This window comes from Colletes latitarsis, chromosome 14, assembly GCF_051014445.1.
Source record: "Colletes latitarsis isolate SP2378_abdomen chromosome 14, iyColLati1, whole genome shotgun sequence".
NCBI lineage: Eukaryota > Metazoa > Arthropoda > Insecta > Hymenoptera > Colletidae > Colletes > Colletes latitarsis.
Window position 1 is genome coordinate 18,456,157 of NC_135147.1, and position 27,467 is coordinate 18,483,623.

General features: G+C 32.2%; 1 protein-coding gene across 2 annotated transcripts; it reads left to right on the plus strand.

The window, feature by feature from the left end:
* Hph (HIF prolyl hydroxylase) lies at window positions 1-27,158 on the plus strand. Of its 2 annotated transcripts, XR_013081041.1 has the most exons (6): window positions 1-833; window positions 1,357-2,057; window positions 21,501-21,620; window positions 23,277-23,487; window positions 25,326-25,410; window positions 26,396-27,158. XR_013081041.1 is itself a non-coding variant. In XM_076781654.1 (5 exons), exons 1-5 carry the CDS (start codon window positions 437-439, stop codon window positions 26,425-26,427), a joined length of 1,461 nt encoding a protein of 486 aa, XP_076637769.1. In that variant the 5' UTR covers window positions 1-436; the 3' UTR covers window positions 26,428-27,158. The 2 variants fall into 2 exon arrangements, 1 of the variants encoding a protein (XP_076637769.1); XM_076781654.1 differs by lacking the exon at window positions 25,326-25,410.
* Window positions 27,159-27,467: the final 309 nt, after the last annotated feature.

Below are 27,467 nucleotides of genomic sequence, written 5' to 3' on the forward strand. Positions count from 1 at the left end.
GTATCAAATCTGGATGGTAAGAAAAGTTGTCATGAAGTGGCGCTATTTTAAGGACGGTAAACGAGTAAGATAGTAAACACTTAATTTTCAAAGATAGAATTTGATTCGGTGCTTTCAATGTTAATGCACGACCATATGCATAGGAGACTACGTGCAGACGTAGTAGGAACTAATGGACATTGAAGATCGGTGTTTTGATCACCGTTGAGCCAATAGATGTTTTGCAAATTTGATAAATACATATATATAAATGGATATGTGTATATGTGTGTACACGTAGTATGTAAACCAAGCTCGCGTACGTATAAGCAGTGCAGCTGTGCGGCATCTCGATAGCGCGGTAGTACCGAGTACCGACGCAGATCGAGTGCGTGTGTGATTTCCCTCGTTGGAGAAATGTCGTCGGCACTCGTGGCCGCGAAATAAGCGACGAAACATGTCCGGACCGATCGTCAGTCGTGCACAGACACCCGACGGTGATGTTCAAATAGGTGCAACAGTGGTTTGCGTAGTTTGTCACAGGACTGACAAGCTGTTAAGGTGTTCACGGTGCAAGGCCGTTTTCTATTGCACCAAAGAACACCAAAGGTGGGATTGGAAACGTCATAAACAATTTTGTGCTATTCATTCTATACGATCAACTGTATCAGATACAGTTTCAACTGTTAATAAAAATTCCATTCTGGAGTCTACCAAGAAGGATTCCTCTCTCGAAAATCATCAGTTCTCAAATACATCGGTAGTTTCTAACCTAAACGAAAAGCCAGTGTCAGAAACAACGCAAGGATCGGACACCGTTTCGAAAGTGAATCATAACGTGAAGCATCTTAAAGGTACCAAAAATACAATCTTATTTTCCTCACTTTTTGTTCGAAGTAGATTAATGTCTTGAATTTCTTTATTATTGATTATTTTACACGGAATAACTGCGTTACTCTGAGAGGAGAATCAGAATCGAGTAAAATATATTTAAATATTAAATAGCAACTTATTTAGTATCTGTCTAGTTCATTTTATTTGGAACGAAATACTATTTTATTCGCATTGTCGTGAAATTGAAATACAGTTTTATTTAGATTAATTTATTTGAGATAAACACCTTTGGATTTGGGTACTATTTGAAATACTGTATTAATTTTTAGATGAAATAGTCTTTTAAATTTAATAGTAGAATTTAACATTTACTATGTTAAATTGCTTTAAATACTCAATCTGAAGAAGAGTGACAAAATGTTTATTTTTTTTTTTTATAGCTCAGTTGTATTTATTATTATTTTCTAAAATAAGTACTTAATCATCTATAATACCTTGTTTTATTGGATTAAATATTTATATGTTTGATTACATTGTTTATAGGAACCAACAAACAAGCAGAAAAAATAAAAGGACAATCAAAGGTTAAAGAAAGCCAAAACCTTAAGAGAAAACCTAATAGCACTAAAGCAAAAGGTACTCGTAATAGCAGAGTGGATGGTTGGACTTCTCCAATAACATATGAAGGAAGTTCCGAAGATACAATCTTAGGAGCCAGAGCAGAATTATTGAATCCTGCTCTGGAGAGTTCGCGAATTCTTGATAATCTTCAAGATAATGAATTAGACATGCCAACACACCATCATAACGGTATGAAGAACTTCTCTGAAGTTCGTTTGGCACGCGAGGAGGAACTTTTACCACCTTTCCTTCATAAAAATAGAAACAACCTTGAAGAGTTGATAGACGAGATTTGTAGAAACATGATTAGGGACATGGATGAATATGGTGTGTGCGTAGTGGACAATTTCCTAGGCACAGAGAAAGGTCTCGCAGTGTTAAACGAAGTTTTAAATATGTACAGTGCTGGATTATTTAAAGATGGACAGTTGGTTTCTAATAAAGCAGGTGCAAGTGACTTAAAAACAATACGTGGTGATCAAATAACGTGGCTGGATGGAAAAGAAAAACAATGCCAAAACATTGGAATGCTCATATCTCAAGTCGATGCTATCATTATGAGGGCAAATAAAATGCGTAACAATGGGAAAATGGGAAATTATATGATCAATGGAAGAACAAAGGTAAGCTTAAAAATATTTTTATTTAAAAACACTAAAAAAACATTTTAGTATTATATAATGCTTTATTTATGTTCTATATTAAATAGTCTGGCTTTGACAATGTTTATGTCTGCACTGTTTGTTGCTACACATGATACTTATCTATATAGTAATTAGGTATTTTACTGTATGTATTTTGCTAAATTTGTGTGTACCTACCAAAAGTTGCCATAGAATAGTAGATTTTAAACGAAATTTTTTTTACGTTTGCAAGCATGCAATATAATATTAATTCGGTTATATTTGTAGTTATCATTGTACCGAATTTTTATTTGTAATTAAACGGGTAGATTTGCATTGTGTTATCGACTATGCGTAAAATATTAATTTGTCGGACGCATAACCGAGCAAAGTCGTTAATTAATTTTCATAATGCTTTGGCAAGTCAGTTCTGCTTTTACAAACACAGCTCATGATATCGAATATCAGGTATAAAATTAGATCGTCGGTTTCGAACAAACAAATTGTAAATTACATTAGGCAGTAATTGAGTACACTTGAAGTTATCCTGATTGGAAATTAAAAACCTACATAATATATTATAATTCGGATGCTTTAAAAGTTCTATAATTTTTTATTATACCGTAGGTATATCACGCATAGGATCGCACGTATTTGTAAAAAGAAATGTCAATTATTTGAACAGATACATCCGTTATAAGTTTTTCCTCGATTTCGATTTCTCAAAAAATTGTCACCCGTTGAGAATTGTTTTAAAATAATTCTTATATTCCAAGAATATTAACTGCATAGTGCTACGGAGAATGAATTATGCAAGATGCAATAGAATTCCTCGAAGAGACGTAGAACAATACAAGTAAATATTATTTGTATGGTTTATCGGGGGAACAAACTATTGTTTTCCGCAATGTCTGTCGTAATCGAGTTAGTCACTCGAATATAGGCCTGCCACATTTTTCTGATTTGTCACGAAACTCTACGAACGATACCATTGAATGTTCAATATCTGCGTAAAGAACAGCGGCGTAAAAGAACATCGGCGTTTAATCTCGTAGGCGTCGGTGAGATGGGTGTGGGAGGGAGGAGAGACAGTAGCAGGCAGAGAAGGTCAGGATCCCGAAATTACAACGGTCTTTCGGGGAGCTCGAGTGCCAAATGAACGAGTCGAGACGAGAGTGAGAATACACGTAGTGCAGTCGGTCACGTACGCCATATGGCTGACTCGCTCTACGTTATCTCTTTCTCCTTCTTGTGTAGACTCTCCCTTTCGTCTCTTATGCCAGAAAGCAACCGGCGTCTAATAAGTGTTCTTTTCGATTACACGTCTCGTCTTTTGTAAACAGTACCTGGAACGCATGGTGCAGGTGAAACGAAGCTGCATTAGGAAACTACAGTGAGTAACGAAAATATTCGGACGCTAGACATAAACTTATTTCTTTATATCTTAATTGTTTATGCATAAAATCAATTTATTCTTTTTCCATGTGATAAGTCATTTATTTATGTTACAAAAATATTCGGACGCTTGTACATACGTGATTATTCGTTCTTGGTATTCATGAATCTGAAAAACGCGTTATGTTTACAAATATGACGCGTACATAATAGCATTGGAAGACGAAGTTCTTCATAAGTTTCAACTTGTATTCTCGTTAAAATGGGTCGCCAAGCCAATATCTCGTTTAATATTCGGCAACTTGTGATTTTTCATGGCGAAATGGGCAAGTCATACCGTGAAATCGGAAGAATATCGAGTTTAAATAAGAGCACAGTCGCCGCCATTATGCAGAGATTCAGTAATGAAGGTCGTATTGAGGACAAAAGTTCTCGACAAGAGAGAGAGAAGAAGAATTATGTGAAAAGTTGAACCTTTCCTGAGTGTTCCAAAATTAGCTGCTGAGGTGTCTCAGGAAATGCAAAAAAATCCTCAAGCAATCCGGACGATTGTTAAAAGAAAACGGTTATAATCGACGCGTTGCCCGCAAGATGACCTTCATCAACAAAATAAATAGGAAGAAACGAATTCGATTCGCTAAGGAATTCGTCTGTAAGAAGCAAGAATGGTGGAATGACATCATTTTTGCAGACGAAAGTAAATATAATGTATCTCAATCAGATGGACGAGTAATGGTCTGAATTAGTCTGGGAAAAAGCGAATACTGAGTTAAAAGTAAAAAATTTGCGAGCGACTTTCAAACATGATGAAGGTAACGTTCTCGTTTGGGGTTATATTTCGAGTAATGGCGTGGGCAGGTTAGTTTTTATTAACGACATTATGGATAAAAACAAATATTTAAACATATTAAAGGATAATTTAATATCAAGTGATATAAAAATAGGTGTTCAAAACAATTTAAAATCTTATCAAGATAATAACTTTTAAGAATTTTTGTTATATAATTGTAAAATAGTGATGCCACCACTTCTACGGTCTTCGAATATCAATTCGATAGAGAATTTTTAGGATAAATTAGATCGCAGAATAAGAATAATACCTATAAATTCCAGGAATAGGTTTAAAAAAAATTACGAGAAGAATGGGAACGTAAAAGTCCTGATTACTTGAAAAAAATAGTTTCTAAAAATATTAAGTTGATTTATATTATTATCTAGGTCGTTCGAATCACTGTTTTTTTAAACCTGTCCGAATATTTTTGTAACATAATAATGACATATCTTTTCAATTATTGTCAATTAAAATATAATGTTTATAAAATTGTTAAAAGAAATTCATTTATTTTACAATTTTAATAAATAACTTATCACATGGAAACGAATAAACTGATTTTATACATACAAAATTGAGATATAAAGAAATAAACCTATGTATAGTCTAGTGTTTGAATATTTTTGTTGCTCATTGTAGACAAGAAAAATATCAGCGTTGCGTCGTATCTCGCAACACATGTGTACTTAGTTATTTTTGTAACTATCGAAGTTGTGAACAAGGAACTTGTTTATGCGACAGTTGTTTGGTTTCAGAGGGAGAATATAATGATTGAGTCGAATGTTCCTTCTTTTTTTTTTTTATGAAACTGTATACAGGGTGTTCGGCCACCCCTGGGAAAAATTTTAATGGGAGATTCTAGAGGCCAAAATAAGACGAAAATCAAGAATATCAATTTCCTAAATGAGGCTTCCTTAAAAAGTTATTAAGAACTTAAATTAAAAAATTTCAAATCATTTTGAAAAAAATATTTTTGGTTGCAGGGCTCATTTACAATCATTTTTGGTGAATAGACATACCCTAGAAATCTTACCCACTTTCGAGAAAAAAATTCGAGTAGGTACTGAAATTTTTAGACGAAAATAAAAAATTTCAAATCATACTAAAAAAATTATATTTAGTTACAGGGGTCAATTACAATCATTTTTGGTCAATAGACATACCTTCGAATTCCTACCCACTTTCGAGAAAAAAATTCGAGGTGTGAAATTTTTCGACAAAATTAAAAAATTTCAAATCGTTTTGGAAAAATTATTTTCGGTTGCGGGGGTCAATTACAATAATTTTTGGTGAATAGACCTACCCCCGAAATCCTACCCACTTTCTAGAAAAAAATTCAGTACGGGCGGAACTTTAAACGTTAATAACTTTTTAACGAAGCCTCCTTCAACAACACCCTGTATATTTATTCGTTCCATTTTATAGTGCTTTTTAAAAAGAACTATGCGAGTTGGGGCATGTACTTTAAACGAACCCTTTAAGCATATTCGTATGAATACTTCCACAGTTTTCAGGGCATAGAACAGTGGATCTCAACTCAATTTCTGCAATTATATTGGTGTCATGTGGTATACTGTGAAATTAAATCTAAAAGCATGGCTAATTCGTTAATATTCTGTAAGAAATTATTTAAAAGTGGACGTTATTTATCTCGTTGGTAGTAATAAGGTCGATACGGCAAAAGCACATACTTAAAGAAGACGAAGGTAGTACTGAAGTCCGCGTAGCTAATCGCCCAAACAACAGTTCAAGAGTACTATCAAGTTTCTTCTTTCAGACTAAACAACTTTTTTTGTATCTTCGATATGTTCTATAAATAGCTTGCAAGAATATATTCTGTAGACTTTGAATTCTTAATTGTTTCGCGCCGAATTTGTCATTTAATTAGATGTACTATTTATTTAATATTATTTCTTCAGAATTTTCTTGCTTTTTCTTTTCACTTCATCCCCTTATTCTAAAAAAGCAATTCCTGTGTAATAAATGTTTTCTTTCGATTACACGTCTCACCTTTTGTAACCAGAATTCAAATCGCACGATTCAGGTAAAATGAGGTTGCGCCAAGAAACTAAAAAGAGAAAAAATAACATTAATGGCTGGTCACACCTAAATTTGTCGATTTTGAAAATACATTATTTATGTATTCCTTCGTTGTCCTACTTATAGCTTGCAAGGTAATGACATGATACGCTTCGAATTCCTTATTGTCTCGATCTAAAGCCGATCAACCGAACACGTAGTCATTGTCGTTTCGTTAAAACTTCTGTTTTGTAAGCTGAACAAAACATGCAGGAAACAACAACATCGGTGTTGTAGAAACATGTACAGCGCGTTCTTAAAATACATCTACTTGCGGCGGAGTTTGAATCACCGATGGTAAAAGCGTACAACACATCAAAAACACATTGTGCTTTTCATTGAGTGTATCACAGCAGTCTGTTATCTAGAATTTATGTTCTAGAATAGAATTATTATCGACTAACAATTATTATCGACGATCATAAAAGAAAATGGAATCGATATTGATAGGAACAGATAATGTTACTGATTAAGTTATCAATTGGTGTGGGCTTGATTAAAATTAACACCATAAAATATTCGTAGTCTTATGAATCGAATTAAGAGGTTACGAGATCACCTTCGCAGCGACAAAATAGAGAGTATATTTATGAATTTTGTGTAAAAGCACTATACGTTCGATTGAAATGGACTTTTTATTATGATTAAAACATGTAATAAGCTTTAGAACAAAATTTTATACGTATATATTAGACGCGAACAAACAAAATGGCGTTGATCGCAAAGTCGTTTCTGTTGAAAGAATATTTTTCAAACTAGTTGACATAATATTTTGTAACTGACCCCCGCAATTAAAAATAATTTTTGTAGAACGATTTGATTTTTTTTTTTTCCGAAAAATTTAGGCATCGATTTTTCTTAAAAATTCGTTTTTTATTTTTAATAATTTTGGTTGGCGCTGTACAGAAAAGTTATTTAATACTTTTTTATAGGTATCCATGAACTCTACTTCCTCCCAAAATTTCAATGAAATATATTCACTATTGTGGAAGTTATGGTTGTTTGAAAATTGGACAGTTAATCTTAATCAGATACAGAGTGGAACAATGAATGAAAAATAGAGAATAGGAATAAAAGACAATCTGTAAATCAAGGCCATTTCTTAGCTGTAAAGCCAAAATTAAATAAAACTGAGTAGACATTTGTAGGTGCCAATATACAGAGTGTCTTACCAGAAACAGTGTGTCTAATGATGTTTTTTTTTTTTTATCGTCGCAGATAAATGTTTTAGACGTAGTTTGACAGGTTTTACGAATTTTGTTTTAGTCATTTTATAAGGCTATCGATAATTTATCACGCGAAAGCATACATTTTTATCTGTTATATCTTATTGCAGACAGTAATGTGTATTCAGCCATAGACTGTAACCTTAAGCTGACCTTTAACGTTAAAAAAAATGTAATCCAACTCCGAAATAGCTCCAAATGAGCTGACTATTAATTTTAATTTACTTTTAGTCAATTTAAATTCTCAAAATGCTTTTCTACGGTAACGATGATCATTGACCAATTGCGATGCTTTTTAATTGTTTGTGGCCTAATAACAATGCAAACTACTGCTAATTATTTCTTTTGACGAGGTTCTTGATGACGTACATTTTCCTCTAGTTCTCTCTTTTGTTTTAAGCAACACGTCGTGAGATATTTATCGATACATTGATCGATGACCTTAGTAATATGAAAGGAAGCACACCTTGTACATATCCATGGTATGTTGATAAACCTGATTATGTACATTCACGAATCACATTCTGTCATTTAAAACCTTCAGACTTAAAAAAAGAACAAGTTTGATTTTTGATGAAAACTTTTGATGCCCAAGGTCAACTTTAGGTCACACATTTTGTACGTCTAAATATACATTAATGTCTGCTTGAAGATATAAGGGAACAAAATATGTGTCTTCGAGTTAAAAAATATAATACAGGTAAAATGTAAAGCTTCGAAAAATGTTACTGAGAAACAATTTCTAGTTTCATCATGTTCACTCTTTGAAACCACTTAAATGTTGTTTTGAAATATTTTTCCATGTATGATTTATATTAGTATGATTTGGAATTTTTTAATTTCATCTAAAAATTTCAGTACCTACTCGAATTTTTTTCTCGTTAGTGGTTAGGATTTCAGGGGTATGTGTATTCACCAAAAATGACTGTAATTGAGCCCTGCAACCAAAAATAATTTTTTCAGAATGATTTGAAATTTTTTAATAACTTTTTAATGAAGCCTCAGTCAAGAAATTGATATTCTTGATTTTCGTTTCATTTTAGCCTCTAAAATCTCCCATTAAAATTTGTCCCAGGGGTGGCCGAGCACCCTGTATTATATTTCACCATAGCATATCTTGGATTTTCATATCCTTCTTAAATTACAATATTTTGTTATCTCGATTTTAGTTTTTTCTATAATTAGCTAATGTTCTTATTGAGATTACATTACACCTGAAGAGAACCATTCAACCTAATGATCGAAACGTCATGTTAAACAAGAATTAAATTAATTTTGCTATATTTATTCGATAAAACCAAATTATATTCAATTTCTATATCAGAGTTAGAACAAACTGACCTACCAGATGCGTACGTGTGCATTATGAAAATAACATCTTTAAATTCTATCGCATTCTATTCTCGTCACTTTCGAGCTACACTTTTTACAAATGCGACGCCGATGACAAGGAGCCATTACAATTACAAATTACATAGAAGGTATTCCTCCAAGTCGATCGGAAAGTCAACGACCAACAGTAAATACCCTCGAGAAAACATCGCACAGATGAATGAATGATTCGAATGGAATAAGATTTATCAACTAATTAATATACAGGGTGTTCGGTCACCCCTGGGAAAAATTTTAATGGGAGATTCCAGAGGCCAAAATAAGACGAAAATCAAGAACATCAAATTCTTGACTTGAGGCTTCGTTAAAAGGTTAATAAAAAATTAAATTAAAAAATTTCAAATCATCCTGAAAAAATTATTACTGGTTGCGGAGGTCAATTATAATCATTTTTGGTGAATAGACATGACCTTGAAATCCTACTCACTTTCGAGAAAAAAATTCGAGGTGTGAAATTTTTCGACAAAATTAAAAAATATCAAATCGTTCTGGAAAAATTATTTTCGGTTGCGGGGGTCAATTACAATCAGTTTTGGTCATTAGACATACCCTCGAAATCCTATCCATTTTCGAGAAAAAAATTCCTTATCGAAAATATAATTTCTGGTCAGAAATGTCACTCCAAAATTTGATGCGAATCTTTAAAACGTTATAACTCCTGAACGGATTGGACGATTTTAATGTTTAAAAAAGCAAACTACGCGTATTTTGATGGAGAATATATACAAATCGCAAAAATATTCAAAAAGTTGATCCTTGACCCCGTAAAGTTAAAAAAACCCCATAAAAATGGCCCAATCTTCAAACAGCCATAACTACTACAATAGTGAGTACATTTCAATGAAACTTTTTTCTGAAGTAGAGCTCATAAGTACCTACAAAAAAGTATTACACAACTTTTCTGTAGGGTGTCAAATAAAAGTACTAGGAATCAAAATCTAATTTTTAAGAAAAATCGACAGGGGGTAGGTGCTTAAATTTTTCGACGAAAAAAAAAATTTTTAATTAATTCTGAAAAAATTATTTTCTGTTCCGGGGGTCAGTTGCAATCATTTGTGGTCATTAGACATACCTTCGAAATCCTATCCACTTTCTAAAAAAAAATTCGGGAAGGTGTGAAATTTTTTGACGGAAAAAAAAAATTTCAAATTGTTTTAGAAAAATTATTTTTAGTTGCAAGGGTCGACTGCAATCATTTTTGGTCATTATACATACCCCCGAAATCCTACTCAGTTTCGAGAAAAAAATTCCTCACCGAAAATATAATTTCTGGCCAGAAATGACTGCCCGAATTTTCATGCGAATCTTTAAAACGTCATAACTCCTGAACGGATTGGCCGATTTTAATGTTTAAAAAAGCAAACTACGCGTATTTTGATGGAGAATATGTACAAATCGCAAAAATATTCGAAAAGTTGATCCTTGACCCCGTAAAGTTAAAAAAACCCCATAAAAATGGCCCAATCTTCAAACAGCCATAACTACTACAATAGTGAGTACATTTCAATGAAACTTTTTTCTGAAGTAGAGCTCATAAGTACCTACAAAAAAGTATTACACAACTTTTCTGTAGGGCGTAAAATAAAATTACTAAAAATCAAAAACGAATTTTTAAGAAAAATCGACAGGGGGTAGCTGCTGAAATTTTTCGGCAAAATTAAAAAATTTCAAATCGTTCTAAAAAAATTATTTTTATCTAGGGGGGTCAATTGTAATCACTTTTTGTCAATACACATACCCGCGAAATTCTACGCGTTTTCGAGAAAAAAATTCCTAGGTGCAGAAATTTTTCGACAAAATTAAAAAATTTCAAATTGTTTCTGGAAAAATTATTTTTGGTTGCGGGGGTCAATTACAATCATTTTTTGTGAATAAACATACCCCCGAAATCCTACGTGCTTTCGAGAAAAAAAATTCTTTATCGAAAATACACTGTGTGGTCGGAAATATTTCTATAACTTTTTAACGAAGCCTCGGTCAACAAATTAGTATTCTTGATTTTCGTCTTATTTTGGCCTCTAGAATCTCCCAGGGTTAGCCTGTGTAATTTAGTAAGATGTACATTAACAAAACTATAAAAAGAAAATTTGAATATCTATTTTTGTATGACTTTACTTTTTTCGTAAATGCAAATGTACTTTTTTAAAGATGAAATCGCATATTCTTTGTTACGCAGATTCGTGTAAAAGTATTATGGTAAAATGTTAACAAAATCAACATTACTTCATGAGATATTGTAAGTTTTTTCTGAAACATATGCTTTATTAAGGTATTCAAACGTTGCACCGGCAAATTATAAGTATGAACTTTATGTATCGTTTCTTTTTTATTCAAACTTGAAATATTAAAAAGAAAATATGTCTATACTTAGGAAGAAAGTAATAATTATCATACTGTTTGATTTTTCCATCTACAGTGTTTTCTATTTCTTAACAAATTCGAGGTACATATACGTAAGCTTTTGTGTGATTTACTGTACACAGACAGTACCTTAAATGGTATACGTTTAAAACACTTCCTTTGGCTCGCAGCCTCGTTATCTTTACAGATAATTGAATTTATTAACTCGCACTGGCCGACACGATACGAATGGAATGCAACTTGGGTACAAAAACTCGATATTGTACACTTTACGTGCAGGTTGTCACGTTTCTCAGATAAAGAATGTAACCCGCCAAAAGTACGCGGCGCGATAACGGATAAATCTCTGTCTTAGATTACAATTAGTTTGCTTAAAAAATTCGTGGACGGTTGAAGTGTCATTTAAAGAAAAGTCAGAGTGGCGCCTGATATAGATATAACACTATTTTTTGTGAAATTAATTTGCCGTATTGTTGGAAAATCGAACGCTTGTGCGTGGTCGTTGTTGCTTTGTTTGATAAAACTCTGAGGAAAGAAATTAAAAAATTATAACGAAATTAAAATTGTGTTACTAGTTTACATTACCAAAAATTTGACTTATGATGTTAATTGTGTTCATCAAAAAGCATTTTCTCATTACTATTTTAAATTGTTCGCAATGTTAAAAATCGTGCACTCGATTCGTTCGTTTCTTCCTGATTTTCTTCTTTCATACTTTTTCCGTTTCATCTTCTTCCGAATAACCATTAATGACCAGTTACACGAGAAATGTACGTGTTTAATCTGCTAAATGGACGAACTGATTTGCAAGGAATACATTGTAAGATTTGACATTGACTGTGAATGTTTAAAGATCAGTCTAAGTACACAATTTAAATAAATTTACAGAGTGCTGATAACGTCAGCAATTAAAAACGTCTGTGATAATGACGTATGATATCATATTTCATCGCACTGTCTGTATTTTATATTTACGTTTTGATTACTAATGGGACGTATTACCGTAAAGAAGTTGAGATTAATTGCGACATTGGTAAATTACAGGTAGCAACTGAATTGACAATTACGTTCAAAAATGGACTCCTGCTTTTATTTATTTAAGCTATTCAAAATGTCTGATCGTTTCGATACAATTTTAAGCACCTTTTGTCGTTACTTTTTCTCATTATTATCCTTGCAGTATTACTGAAAATGTAAACAAATTTAATTACTACTGTCATAATACTGGGTGTTCGGCCAACCCTGGGAAAAATTTTAATGAAGGATTCTAGAGGCTAAAATAAGACGAAAATCAACAATATCAATTTGCTGATGGAGGCTACGTTAAAAAGTTATTAACGTTTAAAGTTCCGCCCGTATTGAATTTTTTTCTCGAAAATGCGCAAGATTTTGGAGGTATATCTATTCACCAAAAATGATTGTAATTGACCCCCGCAACCGAAAATAATTTTTCCAAAACAATTTGAAATTTTTTTTTTCCGTCGAAAAATTTTACATCTTCTCGAATTTTTTTCTCGAAAGTGGATAGGATTTCGGGGGTATGTGTGTTGACCAAAAATAATTGTAATTGACTCCCACAACTGGAAATAATTTTTTTAGAACGATCTGAAATTTTTTTTTTTCGACGAAAAATTTCACACCTTCTCGAATTTTTTTCTTGAAAGTAGATAGGATTTCGGGGGTATGTGTGTTGACCAGAAATGATTGTAATTGACCCCCGCAAACGAAAATAATTTTTTCAGAACGATTTGAAATTTTTGAATTTAATTGTTAATGAAGCCTCCATCAATAAATTGGTATTCTTGATTTTCGTTTTATTTTGGCCTCTAGAATCCCCCATTAAAATATTTCCCAGGGGTGGCCAAACACCCTGTGTACTGAGTGCAGTACATAGAATTGCATATTTTAATACCTCGAAGAATTGAATATTATTTCATTAAATTGATGTTTTTTCCTTATTTACGATTTGCTAGCTACTCGAATATGTATTTAGAATTTTGAGATACTTTGCACTGCGATCATTGAAAGAATGAAAATGTTAAGAATTTAAAAATTTTCTTCTTGACATACTTCATTGATTGGAGCATTGTATATCATTGTAAAACATTACCATTAACTAAGGCAGTTACGGAAAATACAAGCTGACATAAACTGTGAATTTTAATTGAAAATTTGTGAGGCATAATGTAGATGTTGAATGATTCATACAAAGTTTGAAAACAAATAAAAAGAATGTTTATACAACAGAGGTTCGATACAGAAGGTCATGTATAAGAATTGTTTTTTCCAAGGAGGTATAATAAACAATAATATGTAAAAAATAATAAAGAATTTGCAATTTTCTTAACCCTTTCAATACTCTGATGGAATATTTGAAAAATACTATTGTAAACTATATTTCTTTAAGTTAAAATATGGGATTTTTCAGTAGTTTTACTTTCCTTTTTTCAGACAGGCACAAAGTAAAATTTTCGAAGTTTTTATTCTTACACCTCTACAACATGAAAACAAATTTTTATCGTATATGTATACATATCTAACTACATAGGCTAAATCAATAGTTTCCACCATTTTGTGTTCCTCTATGAGACGAATACTCGCTGTACGAACGATTTTCCCGATAATTATTATTTAAAATTGAAAATAAATAATTTAACTACCTTGAGTAAAAAAAAAACCCACTAAGATTACAAAACCACACATATATGCATTACGAGCAATAGAGACGTGACGTGTGGTTAACAAAACAACAGGCATTACGTGATATCCTCGTGCAAAACTTCCCCATTAAAGTAATTGCATATGTTTCTTGGAACCGAAAGTAAAACGCACAAGCGTTTATTGGAGAACAAATAAGGAAAATAGTTCCGTTCCATTAATCGTCAGTTGAAACACAGAATTGTTTTGATAAATAATAATTCACTGCACACACAAGTACTCGCATTCAACTTGGGATCTAAAAGATTATACGAATTAATCCCAAGAAGTATAATTATAGATCGTACATTTAACAGTTTTCACGATGCTGTCAGTGTATGACAGAGATCATATACTTCAATTTAAAACGTATCATCCTTAGTCTAAAATGAATCTTCGAATTCTTGGCTTTATAAAATCAGCCTGAAGTGTTTGTAATATTAGTTTTGAGAAAAAATACTTAATTTTATGGAAAGGAAAGGTTGTTCAAGAAAATACATTCTTCCAAGAAAGAAAATTACTTTTAAATGAATACTATAAAAGGATTAAGAAAATGAGATTGAGATTGTATAATTCACCTCAGGCGTGTTACGACCTTGGAAAATAATTACAAATTAAACACAGTATCAGAAGATAAGACATTAAAAATTTGCAAAGTTATGTGATAAACTAGAATTGAATTAAAATATACAAAAATGTGTAACGATAAACAAAACATACGACATTTACTACACTTTATTATATGACATATTTTGTTTGATTTCGAATCTTTTTTATTATACTGAGTGTCCGGCCATCCCTGGGAAAAATTTTAATGCGAGATTCTAGAAGCCAAAATAAGACGAAAATCAAGAATACTAATTTGTTGATGGAGGCTTCGTTAAAAGGTTATTAATGTTTAAAGTTCCGCCCGTACTGAATTTTTTTCTAGAAAGTGGGTAGAATTTCGGGGGTAAGTCTATTCACCAAAAATTATTGTAATTGACCCCTGCAATCGAAAATAATTTTCCCAGAACGATATGAAACTTTTTATTTTCGCCGAGAAATTTAGGTACCTACCCCCTTGTCGATTTTTCTTAAAAATTCGTTTTCTATTTTTAATAATTTTGGTTGGCGCTGTACAGAAAAATTGTTTCATAATTTTTTGTAGGTATCCATGAACTCTACTTCCTCCCAAAATTTTAATGAAATATATTCACTATTGTAGGAGTTATGATGTAGGAGAAAAAGATCAACTTTGGGAATGTATTTAAAATACATTTACTATTATTTCCTTATATTTTTGAAAGAGTTAGACGAATGAAAGCCTGCATTTTTGCAAAGGATGGAATTTTCGAACATATCTTATAACTATCACAATAAATCATAAATATACTTAAAAGTTTATATCTTTTTAATAAAGCATTTTCGGCCATAATTTTATACGAACTCTTTTCATGTATTTGACCTGAGTAACACGTAGTATAAGTTTGGTCTCAAGCTTTTTGGACGCTCTGTATAATCCCAATTGTGAGACGCAATCTGATATGATAAAAGTGGTCCGAGTATAAAATCCGAAAGGATTGTGTTTATTGCAAATTCTGCGTTACGTTGATTCACCTTATATTAACATGGAATGAACGATAAAAATTGTTGACTTAGGCCACTTTCATAATCACCGACACATGTATCCTGGTACAGAATGACGTGTTTTCGCGTTCAATTTGCTCGAATAACACTGACGCCGATCGACGCCGCGGAAATTCAGAAAGATAATAGCTTAACTGATTGCACAAACGTTTCTGTGTTGCTTCGACGTTAAAACAATACGATGTGCTCACAGTACTTATTATCAATTGTCATAGTTCAGCGCATATTATCAATTGTCCCCTACGAGGTGATCTAATGCACAATGGTCATTGAAAAACTTTCAATATCGGACATGTTAAATGGATTTTTAAAAAACTGTTTCTAGTTGGACTACATAGTTGAAGTTTCTGCTGTCGAACGTGTTCTCGTCTACATCTTTTACCTTTTTCGCCAACACGGTGAAAGGCATTCGCCATTCTGTAGCGCTGCTAAAGAGCACGTAGCACGAGCGTCTTACTTAGATTAGAATGCAAATATTTTCGTGTACGTAATCGAGGACCCAGTTTCAAAAGAGAAATACGAGCATTTCGTGTGTTCGTAAATACGTCAACATTTTAAAGTCTTTCCCCGTTAAAAGTTATAGTTGATCCAACGATAAATATTAAGTATACCTTTAGTTGGCCAATTTAAACGATCGTGTAATTATACTAAACAAATATTATTAAATGAAGGTAGAAAAATCCGTAAAATAGTATGACAAAAGTGTTACGACAATTAAATGTAATATATTAACGAACACTGTATTGCATTGTATAATTTGCGTGATGTCCAAAAGAAAGGTCATTGGTTTACTTGATCATTTTTTATCTACCTTTATTATTCTTTTACTGAGTGACAAAGTAATTTATGGACTTGTTTATTACATTTTACATGGCGCTTCCCTTTTCTTGTGCATTCTCTTCGCATTTTTCTCTAGATATATTGACAATTCAAGAACATAGTTTAATTTTTTTAATTGATTGGATATTGTAAAAGGAATCTGAATTCCTTAGCAGTCAGTTTGTAAAACTTATTAGTTACACGGGATGATACAAGCAAAGACAAAGTTTCGTTTTTTCGTTAACAAATTGAGCTTGCATTCGTAAGAAACTATTTGTTTATTAGAACCATACTGGGTGGTGAGATCAAAATAATTTTGAACATCTCTAGCTAAGAACCATCTTAGTGAACATGTTCACCACTTCGTTGCACTATGTCCATTGCGAGTGTTTCTCGTTATTCAAGACACAAATGGATCATATAAGTCAATTGTAATATTAAATTGAACGACAAAGTCTAACCATTCTACGTTTATCCAAAGATAACAAAGTACCTTCTGTGTCTTTGAACAATGAATATATATTTAAAGTAAACACGATCACATACTTTGATACGTATATGTAACATGCAACGTGATCCTGGAGATTCACGAAATTGCGAAAAATTGTGTACAAGGAGTGCAATTTGAGGTTTAAGAGGGTGATATCAACCCTTGAAAAATATGCGAATGTGTCGAAAAACAACCTTTACTCTTCAACGAACTTTAGAGTTGACATTGGTGGTTTCTAATATACTTAATTACTAATGCAAGGGCTGCATTATCATCTTTATTTATTGAAAAAAAAAATTATAGAGAAGATCCCATATTCGTACGACTCTTTTTCTACCCTTACGATGGAGGGAATACGTTTCTTTTAGATACTTATTTCAGACACACCCTGTGTGCACTCGAGCTAACCACGTTCAGTGTTACTGTGTACGTGTTCAGTAATGCTGAATGGAACTTCAGGCACGTTGCTATCTTCCGTGAGGTGCATCACGTAATGGAAAGGAACACCAGACTTTCTATTCTAGTTTCTTTGTTTTCATTGACCAAACGTCACGTGGAGTTGTAACAACGTCACATTCCTTCTTTCATCCCTCGTGTTCGGTTTAGTCTTTTAAATTATCCGTAAACTAAGTCTCTACGAACTAGAGACAGCGTGAATTGCTACTTTTGAGTCGTGATTCGATCACATTCATTCCCAATCGTGGTGATTTTTCACAATAATTCGTGATTCTTCATGATCGCTTTTGATTGGTGGGGAACGTTCTTTTTACTTCTCACGAATTATGTTCTTAAAACTAACCTGTTTGTAATTTTAAATTCTAACTTATTTCTTTATAATATAAATATATACAAAATGTCACATTAATGTATAGAAACTTACTATAAATAATGTTAAAAATTAAATTTATATATATGTTACTTATGTTATAACTTTATGATCAATATTATTATAAAAGCAGTTCAGCAAGATTTGATTAAGCATATAATAAATATATTTATAATAACGTAAGAATAACAGAATATAAAGAAAATTTAGTTAAAATATTACGAGTACAAACCTACCATATATTTTAATATGCAAAGTAGGAAATATTAGATGAATTGGCGAAAGGATATTTTCAAAAGCAGGACTAATTTAAAACCGTCAAAATTATCTATGTTGTTATTTTTAAATAATAATCCAGACCTAACCCAGCCTTTTTCATTACTTAGACTACATTAGTACACAATTTAAGTTTGGCGCATTTGTAATTCTTTGAATTTCCACTGAGGAGAATTAGCGGAACATTAACGATCACAGTTAACGTGAACCGCTACTAAAACGCCATTTTTCGGATCATGGTCGTGAATGGAGTTTCCAAAACTATTAGTGATTTTTCACGCTATCCCTACTGCGAACATGGTGATCATCTAACAACCTGCACACGCATTCAAAACCCTTCGAATCAACCAATTAAATGTTACATATCTTTGTAAATTATGAGAATTGGCAGAAAAGCTCACATGTGGCTCTGCTTATTTTTTCTTTAGAATCATCAAAAACAGTTTGAATAAAATCGACGCCCCCACAGGTGCGACTTTTCCTCGACAGCTCAGATCAAATTGCATTTTCAAGCTACTTCAACACCTCTAGTGCCAGGTGTCCGAGTATTAGCTGTAGTAGATCTGGCAACCTAGGGATTTTCACACTAAACACAAGACCTCAGGTGTAATAAAGGAAACCGTTAACGAGCTTCAGTCGTAAAATCGACCATTTAGGGTGCCACAATTATCACTTTAAATTTATGACTCGATTGTACCTTATTATTTGGGAAGGCACACGAATCTGTAACTAAATTCCTTAATTAAATTAGTTACTAATGCTTTGGTACGTACGCGTCATAAATCTGGTTGATTTTATTGTATCCGACATTTTTAAGACATAAAAATCATTCGATTCTTTTCTGTACCTTATTTTATATTTACAATAATACAAAAGACACGACTTGTGTCTGTTTCTAAAATTTTTTAATGTAAACATTGACATGATACAACATAAATATTGAGATGATCAATCGACGTTTAGTCTTTTAATGATACCTGTTGTTATCGGTTATCAAAAGCTGTTGGTAATTTATTTTTTATTTTTTAAGTTATCTATTATTTGGAAGCATAGAAAAAGATACCTTAGTGGGTTTGAAAAATGGTGTAGTTCGTATAAATAGTCTTCTACTTTCCCTGGTTTTATTTAAGGGGTAAGGCCACTGTAGAAACCTGAAATAAAGCGTTCTTTTTTTGATGGATGGAAAAGTAAGAGGATAATAATATTCAAGAATGTTATTAACCATATCGTTAAGTGTTAAAAAAAAATTATTCAAAAATACTGCAAAATGACGACGCTGGAGCCATTCTTGCTCCAAAAAAAATTTTCTATTAATCTATATGAGTATAGCTAGAGAAATACATAGGGGATTTTTGTGTGATTGGCGAGCATTTAAAGTAGAAAGTTCAATTTTGTAAAAAAAATAGGGCAATAATTTGTCAATAAATAATGTTAAAATTAACTTATCGATCTCCTACATATTTCCCCTACAAATTCAAAACACGCCTCACGAGAATGGCTCCAGCGTCGTCATTTTGCACTACTTTTGAATAAATATTTTTTTTTTTAACACTTAACGACATGGTTAATAACATTCTCGAATATTATTATCCTCTTATTCTTCCATCCATTCAAAAAAAAAACGCTTTATTTCAGGTTTGTACAGTGGTCTTACCCCTTAATGAATGAAAAACGGAATTTCTGACTAAATAGCTTCATTTCATGCATGGAACGGTAACTGTCGCGTTAAAGGTATAAAAATGTTATACTTCGTGCAACAATGGTAAATAACAGCTATGGCAATGTCGATGATCCGAATAATTACTCACCGCGACATCACGCAAGACAACGGCCGACCTAGCATTAAATCAAAACAAGACTCTTATTCGCTGTAACGGGTAAACCGTATGACTCACAACTCGTACATGATATTATCTCCGGGTTTTGCATGCAATCATATCTAATAATAGGAATTCAGTTCGATACCTCCACAACTGATATATTCGCAATATATTCTCCGCTAATTATCGTGTCTGAACTTATAGATACGGAGTATGTTATACTCGTTAACATCCGTTAAGGAAAGCGAAATAATTGTAAAAACTTAAATCGTATAATAACGAACACCAAATAATGCATATGTTTTACCAGCAGCTCGTTTAATAGTATAGATTGAAATTACATATTACAGTTTCTTATCTAATTACGTAAAATATTTTTTACAAACGTAGTATCAACTAATGAAAATAAAAATTATATATGAGAAGTAATATTTCTTTGGTACTGTTTAATTGTAATAGCATAATTACTGCATTTCATTCCAGACATTAGTTGATTAATATTTAATATTAATCGTTTTTCGAAAAATAACAAAAATGAATACCCCTATGTAAGATGTATTTAAACACATAGATTTTTCGTGTGATTTCTTTAGCAAAGTTTATTATGACATTCAATTATAATTTTAAACATATTATTAATAAACAAAATTACTGTATATACATATATGTATACAAGGTGTTTGTTCACTCCTGGGAAAAATTTTAATGGGAGATTCTAGAGGCCAAAATAAGACGAAAATCAAGAATACCAATTTATTGATGGAAGCTCTGTTAAAAAGTTATTAACGTTCAAAGTTCCGTCTGTAGAACCACTATCGGTTGCACGCAGCTGTTCTACAGGTGCAACTTCAAACGTTAATAACTTTTTATTCTTGATTTTCGTCTTATTTTGACCTCTAGAATCTCTCATTAAAATTTTTCCCAAGGGTGGCCAAACACTCTGTATACATTATGTATTATACAATTGTACAATATAAATTTAGGATATTGCTTCTATCGAATTGTTCAATCATACGGCATTCTCGGATATATTAGATAGAAATATACGTTGTATTGATATTATAAATACTTACACTATCTATCTATTTAACTTCTGATAATATAGGATTATAATCTACGATATTATTTCATTGCACCTTCGAAACCTTATCTTTGCCAATCTTGATCTTAATTAAATACGAAAGTGTCCTCCATTTAATAGACCAACGTTCATATGTCGTAAACAAGTTGTTTCATCTTAAATATAAAAGAGAATATGCACAAACTGAGAAGTTTGTAATCGCTTCATATGAAAGGGATGTTGTTTTTTGTTATTAGTATAAATAAACAAATGTAAGAATTTTTGGAGATTTTAGCGATAATTTCAAATAACTGTACGCCACTGTGCCCTGGAAACTAACCGACTGTAAACTTATTTTTATACAAATTCTCAATGCTTTCGTGTGTGCATCTTCATTTTAGACAATCAACGAATTGTCCTGAAGATCTAATTTGCTAACTCTAAAACTTTTGGGTAATTACTCGATAACCGACCTAAAATCGCATTTACAATAATGCATTAAATTCCACCGATTAAAATAACACAGCACATTATTTTTCAGGCGATGGTGGCTTGTTATCCTGGTCACGGTTCGCATTACGTGAAACACGTGGACAATCCTAATCGAGATGGACGATGCATCACTGCTATATACTATCTTAATCGAGATTGGGATATCAAGGTACAAATATATTTAATCGTCTCGTTTCGCTATTGTATCTTTCTAGATACGATATGAAAAATTCAGGCTTCTATTTTTTATTTTTTTCACAAGATAGTCGAAAAAATAGTTACTTGTAATTTGAAAATCATCTTGAGAAGAGTTAAAAGATCGAGAAAGAAGAGTTAATTTGTCACGAATATTCAATAACTATATTCGTACAGAAAAAATAAATATATAATTTGTTCCTCCACTTTACTACTAATGTACTATATCTTACGTCACTTCATCGTATTTGCTTTGTTCATTTTTTTCATTTTAACCCGTTTAATTTTTAAATTCAGAAGAAGTAATTTCTTTTTAGTTTTCTGAGTTTTAATTAGGATTCTTAGGAACTATACTGCACCAAACTATGTACCTTGTATTTTATACTTATGCATTTAATTTGTGTAATTATTTATCATACGCTATGATATAGTAAATAAATGTCGTTAAAATAATTAAAAAGTAGCTAATATACAGGATGTTCGGCCACCCCTGGGAAAAATTTTAATGGGGGATTCTAGAGGACAAAATAAGACGAAAATCAAGAATAGCAATTTGTTGATCGCAGCTTCGTTAAAGAGTTATTAACGTTTGAAATTACGCCTGTAAAACGGCAATCTGGTTCTCATTCAACATGAGAAACTCTACTCACTAACGTATCGACAGTCTTACAGTTTTGTGAGTGAGAACCACTATCACACGTACGCAGCTGTTCTACAGACGGAACTTTAAACGTTAATAACTTTTTAACAAAGCCTCAATCAACAAATTACTATTCTTGATTTTTGTCTTATTTTGGTCTCTAGAATCTTCCATTAAAATTTTTTCCAGGAGTGGTCGAACACCATGTATACACTCGTTTGAATGTTTTTAATATATCTTCTAAACTAATGATTTTTCATTATAAGTGGCGTAGTACTTCTACCTAGGGAATGAACGAGTTACACCAATTAATATATTAAAAGATATATGATTCTGTTTAAGAAAACATAATTGACTTTCATATCCCTTCTACACATCCATTTAGAAAAAACTTAAATCAGATTATGTGTCCTTTGAACCCATTCAATTTTTGTCTGGAAACATTTTTACTGTCGTCGACAGTTTAGAAGACATTCGAGTGAGTCGATTTAAACGAGCCACTCTGTATATACATACTGCTTCTCGTAAACGTGTGAATTTCAAAACTCGGTTTATTTGAACGAAGGGCAACCCACGAGGGCACGAAGAGCGGTCATGGCCTACGTGAGTCGTTCCATGTACGCTTTTGCCTCGCAGTATACATTCGTCCTACTGGATAATGTTTCCGTTTACACAAAAAACGTACTCTGTCATTTATAAATATAATTTTAACGAGCGTTGAAATATCGTATACGATAGTGCGGACGCTAATTGCGAGGACACAATTGTGTATTTACGTTTACCAACCAATAGATCACAGTTTCATTATTGTTATAATAAAATTACAAAGTTAACTCTTTAAGTGCTAAGCTTCGAAGAATGAAGAAAGAAAAGTAGTACTGTTTGCATTAAATATATTACATTTCTCGTGGAAAAGAATCTCCATATTATTATTTCATGCGATGATTCCTGAACATTTGTGGTATTTGTGCACAATTTTTGTGATTATAGAAAAACGGTGGCCTCTTGAGGATATTTCCAGAAGGCTGGCGAGATCAAGTAGCAGATATCGAGCCCCTTTTCGATAGAATATTGTTCTTTTGGTCCGACAGGAGAAATCCGCACGAGGTACAGCCAGCATACGAAACCAGATATGCGATCACACTGTGGTACTTCGATGCCGAAGAAAGGAATCAAGCTTGCCGAAGATATCAAAGAGAAAGTGAGTATACTAGTTATAATCAAGATACGAAACAAATTAAACTTGACATTGTCAAAAAAGAAGTATCAAAATTTTGTTTTAATTTTAACTTAAAACAAAGCTGTAATACAGTACTGATCGTCCTTCCACTTCAATGGACATTTATTCGTATTTCTCAAAGTAACTAGAGAATCATGTTTCTTAATTATTCTAGGGAATTAATCAAATATTTGGGGTAAAAGAAATACTAGATGTCACGTTACAATTTTCTCACATATACATTATCGAAATTATTAACGAAATCGGAAAATATTTTAGATGAAAATTGAACCAAGGTTATTTTTTGGACATACAGGACGTCTAGAATTATACAGGGTGTTCGGCCACTCCTGAACAAAATTTTAATGGGAGATTCTAGAGGCCAAAATAAGTAGAAAATCAAGAATACTAATTTGTTAATGGAGATTTCGTTAAAAAGTTATTAACGTTTAAAGTTCCACCCGTACTGAATTTTTTTCTAGAAAGTGGGTAGGATTTCGGGGGTAGGTCTATTCATAAAAAATTATTGTGATTGACACCCGCAACCAAAAATAATTTTTCCAGAACGATTTGAAATTTTTTAATTTTGTAGAAAAATTTCACCCCTTTTCAAATTTTTTTCTCGAAAGTGGGTAGGATTTCGAAGGTATGTTTATTCACCAAAAATGATTGTAATTGACCCCTGTAACTGAATATAATTTTTTTAGAACGATTTGAAATTTTTTTTTTTCATCGAAAAATTTAAGCACCTACCCCCTGTCGATTTTTCTTAAAAATTAGATTTTGATTTCTAGTAATTCTATTTGACACCCTACAGAAAAGTTGTGTAATACTTTTTTATAGGTACCCATGAGCTCTACTTCAAAAAAAAGTTTCATTGAAATATATTCACAATTGTAGGAGTTATGGCTGTTTGAAAATTGGACCATTATTATGGGGTTTTTCTCATTTTTCGGGGTCAAGGAACAACTTTTCGAATATTTTTAGAATTTCTACGTATTCTACACTAAAATACGCGTCGTTTGCTTTTTTAAACATTAAAATCGTCCAATCCGTTCAAAAGTTATGACATTTTAAAGATTCATATAAAATTTCAGGGAAGTATTTTGGCCTCACATTAGATTTTCGGTAAGGAATTTTTTTTCGAAAATAAATAGGATTTCAGGGATATGTGTAATGACCAAAAATGATTGTAATCGATCCCTGCAACTGAAAATAATTTTTTTAGAATGATTTGAAAAATTTTTTTTTCGCCGAAAAATTTCAACACCTACCCGATTTTTTTTCTCGAAAGTGGGTAGGATTTCAGGGATATGTCTATTCACCAAAAACGCTTATAATTGACCCCTGCAACAAAAAATAATTTTTCCAGAGCGATTTGAAATTTTTGAATTTAATTGTCCATCAACGAGTTGGTATTCTTGATTTTCGTCTTATTTTGGCCTTTAGAATCCCCTATAGCGAGTCACGTCATGCACGATTTTTATTTATACGTCTTTCTGCCTTGCCTCTCTGTTTGACAGACAGATGACGTGTGTCTGTAAATTTTCGTGAAAAGACGAAAGATAAGGCGAAGGCGTAGCCAAACGGTATGGTAGGGATTACTCCACAGTAGTTTTGAGCGGCTAGTTTATTTTGTTTCGACTATAGTGACTCAAAGATAGCTTTATTTCTTTTTAAAGTTGCCATGTACTTCTTTTCACGTGTCATTGTAGCTTCAAGACAAACAAGAACAATTGCTTTATCAATTATGACTTATACTAAATTGTTTTGCCAATTAATTTAATATTTTTAAACAAGTACAATACCTTTGTAACCAGGCTGAAGTCATCTGTCAACTGGCTGAAGTCAACTGGACATCCATTCGAGTATCGACGTTAAAAATTAATTAAAAATTACTATTCGGTATGTATTTCATTAAATGTAAAGATGACGTATATGTCGTTAAGTAATATAAGGTCTCTTTTCTTCTTTGTTCTTATCTGAAGTTACAATGCTGTACGTGAAAAAGATGCAGTATTTTTTTTATATTCTAGTTATAAAGAAATCACGTTAACTATATGTATAACATCCTTATCGAAACCCTTCAGCTTTTATTCGAAACAACTTTCGAATCTTTTATACATATCAATTAAAATGAAACATTGCACACCACACAGATCTTATAATAGTATTCGTTAACTAACTACTGAACAATGAAACCATTTAACTCTTTGCTGTACAGGATTTCAGATAATAAAATAGATCCATGTTGCATAGAAATTTGATTGCGTTTTAAATTAAACAAAATTGGTATATTTTTATTAATAAAGGTATCGCATAATGTAAAAACATAAAAAAAAAAATAGTAACAGTTGTCGCAATAAACCTTCCGCTTGCAACGATCGATGAACCTGTATTGGCATGTTGAATGTTGCTAACACAAGTGAATACATTTGTAACATTTGTTGAAGATATTACCAACTGCTTTACGTAAATAAGACGAAATATAAACCTATGCACATGCAACTATTCCAATATTTCGAGGTGGGACTAAAAATGTCCCACCATGCATTACGGTGCATCAAAATGGTGGACACTTTTAATCCCAGCGTGCCCCAAAGAGTTAAGTAGGCAGTCTTCCAATTATTTTAGTCGTAATTAGGAGTGTGCGGGGTCCAGATGCTCGAGACGAGACGAGATTCCAAAAATATCCGAGATCCCGAAGATATTCCAGAGGATTTACGAAAATTTGAAATAAAAAATTTTATGTTTATTATTTGTAATATTTTTTTTCGAGCATTCTGCAGACTCTCGAATAGCGAGGAGAATCATCCCGGGCATTTTCGGGGTCCCACACGCATCTCTGGTTGTAATTAAAAATTAAGTTTTTCATTAACCTGATTTTCAGGGGAATTACACGCGAAGAAAGACAGCTCGTGAGATATGGAGTGTGAAGGATTGTCACACCGTCCGTCGACTGAAATCGTAACTCTATTAGCTAAACTTATACATCTGTACATAATTACATGCATTGGTACATAAAATATTATGTATTATTATGTCTTAAGATATAGTCGATTACAGGAGATACTAAGATCGGAGTTATACAAAAGTTTAAGGATGTACAATACATGTATGCGCGTTTTTTCTTTCTTTTTTTGTTTGGTCTTTTTTTTTTACATGCGGCACTGTAATATATTCAAACGGGTAAGTGCGCAATAGCTCTTACAGTTCACAGTTATATATATATATATACATATATATATATATATATATATATATAGTTATTAATCTGCGTTTTTTCTAACACTTTATGCTCATACTCTAACTGAACTTTTGAGGAGTAAAATTGTAGCATTCGCTTGCCACTCGATTAAAAGTTTGTTCGTTATCGACACGATATTTTTATTAGATTCTAATAGTTCGAACATGAAGAACTTTTACGGCGATTCGTAATTCATACAGTTACTGTAAATTTAAAGTGCATAGTGTACAGAGGATGTGAATATGCATAGGATGAGAGTGCGTGAAAGAGAAAGAAAGAGAGAATGTATATGAGAGCAAGTGAAAGAAAGTGATTTGAATAATAAAATAATATTTCTATTTGTAACACTTTTTGAAACTATGTCATAATTATTATATTTTAAATACATTTGTTCCTTTAATTTGTGTATAGCTGGTATTGTTAATAGCAATTGAACTCGTTATTAATATAAAATGCAATGCTCGCGAAACTCTCACGATTTATTATTGCATCTCGTATGTTACACATTGTTCTACAAATTATAATCCTTACACTGATGTTTGATTGAATGGCCAGTAATTGACTTATGCTTCCAGTGCAGAAAATTGAGATATGCCGGGGCCCAGTCTGTACCTGTAATATTGTTATGTACATTACGAAGATGTAGAAACACTGTGTTCACTATTATATGTATCTATTTATATAAATCGATAAGGAAAAAGGAATAAAATAAATG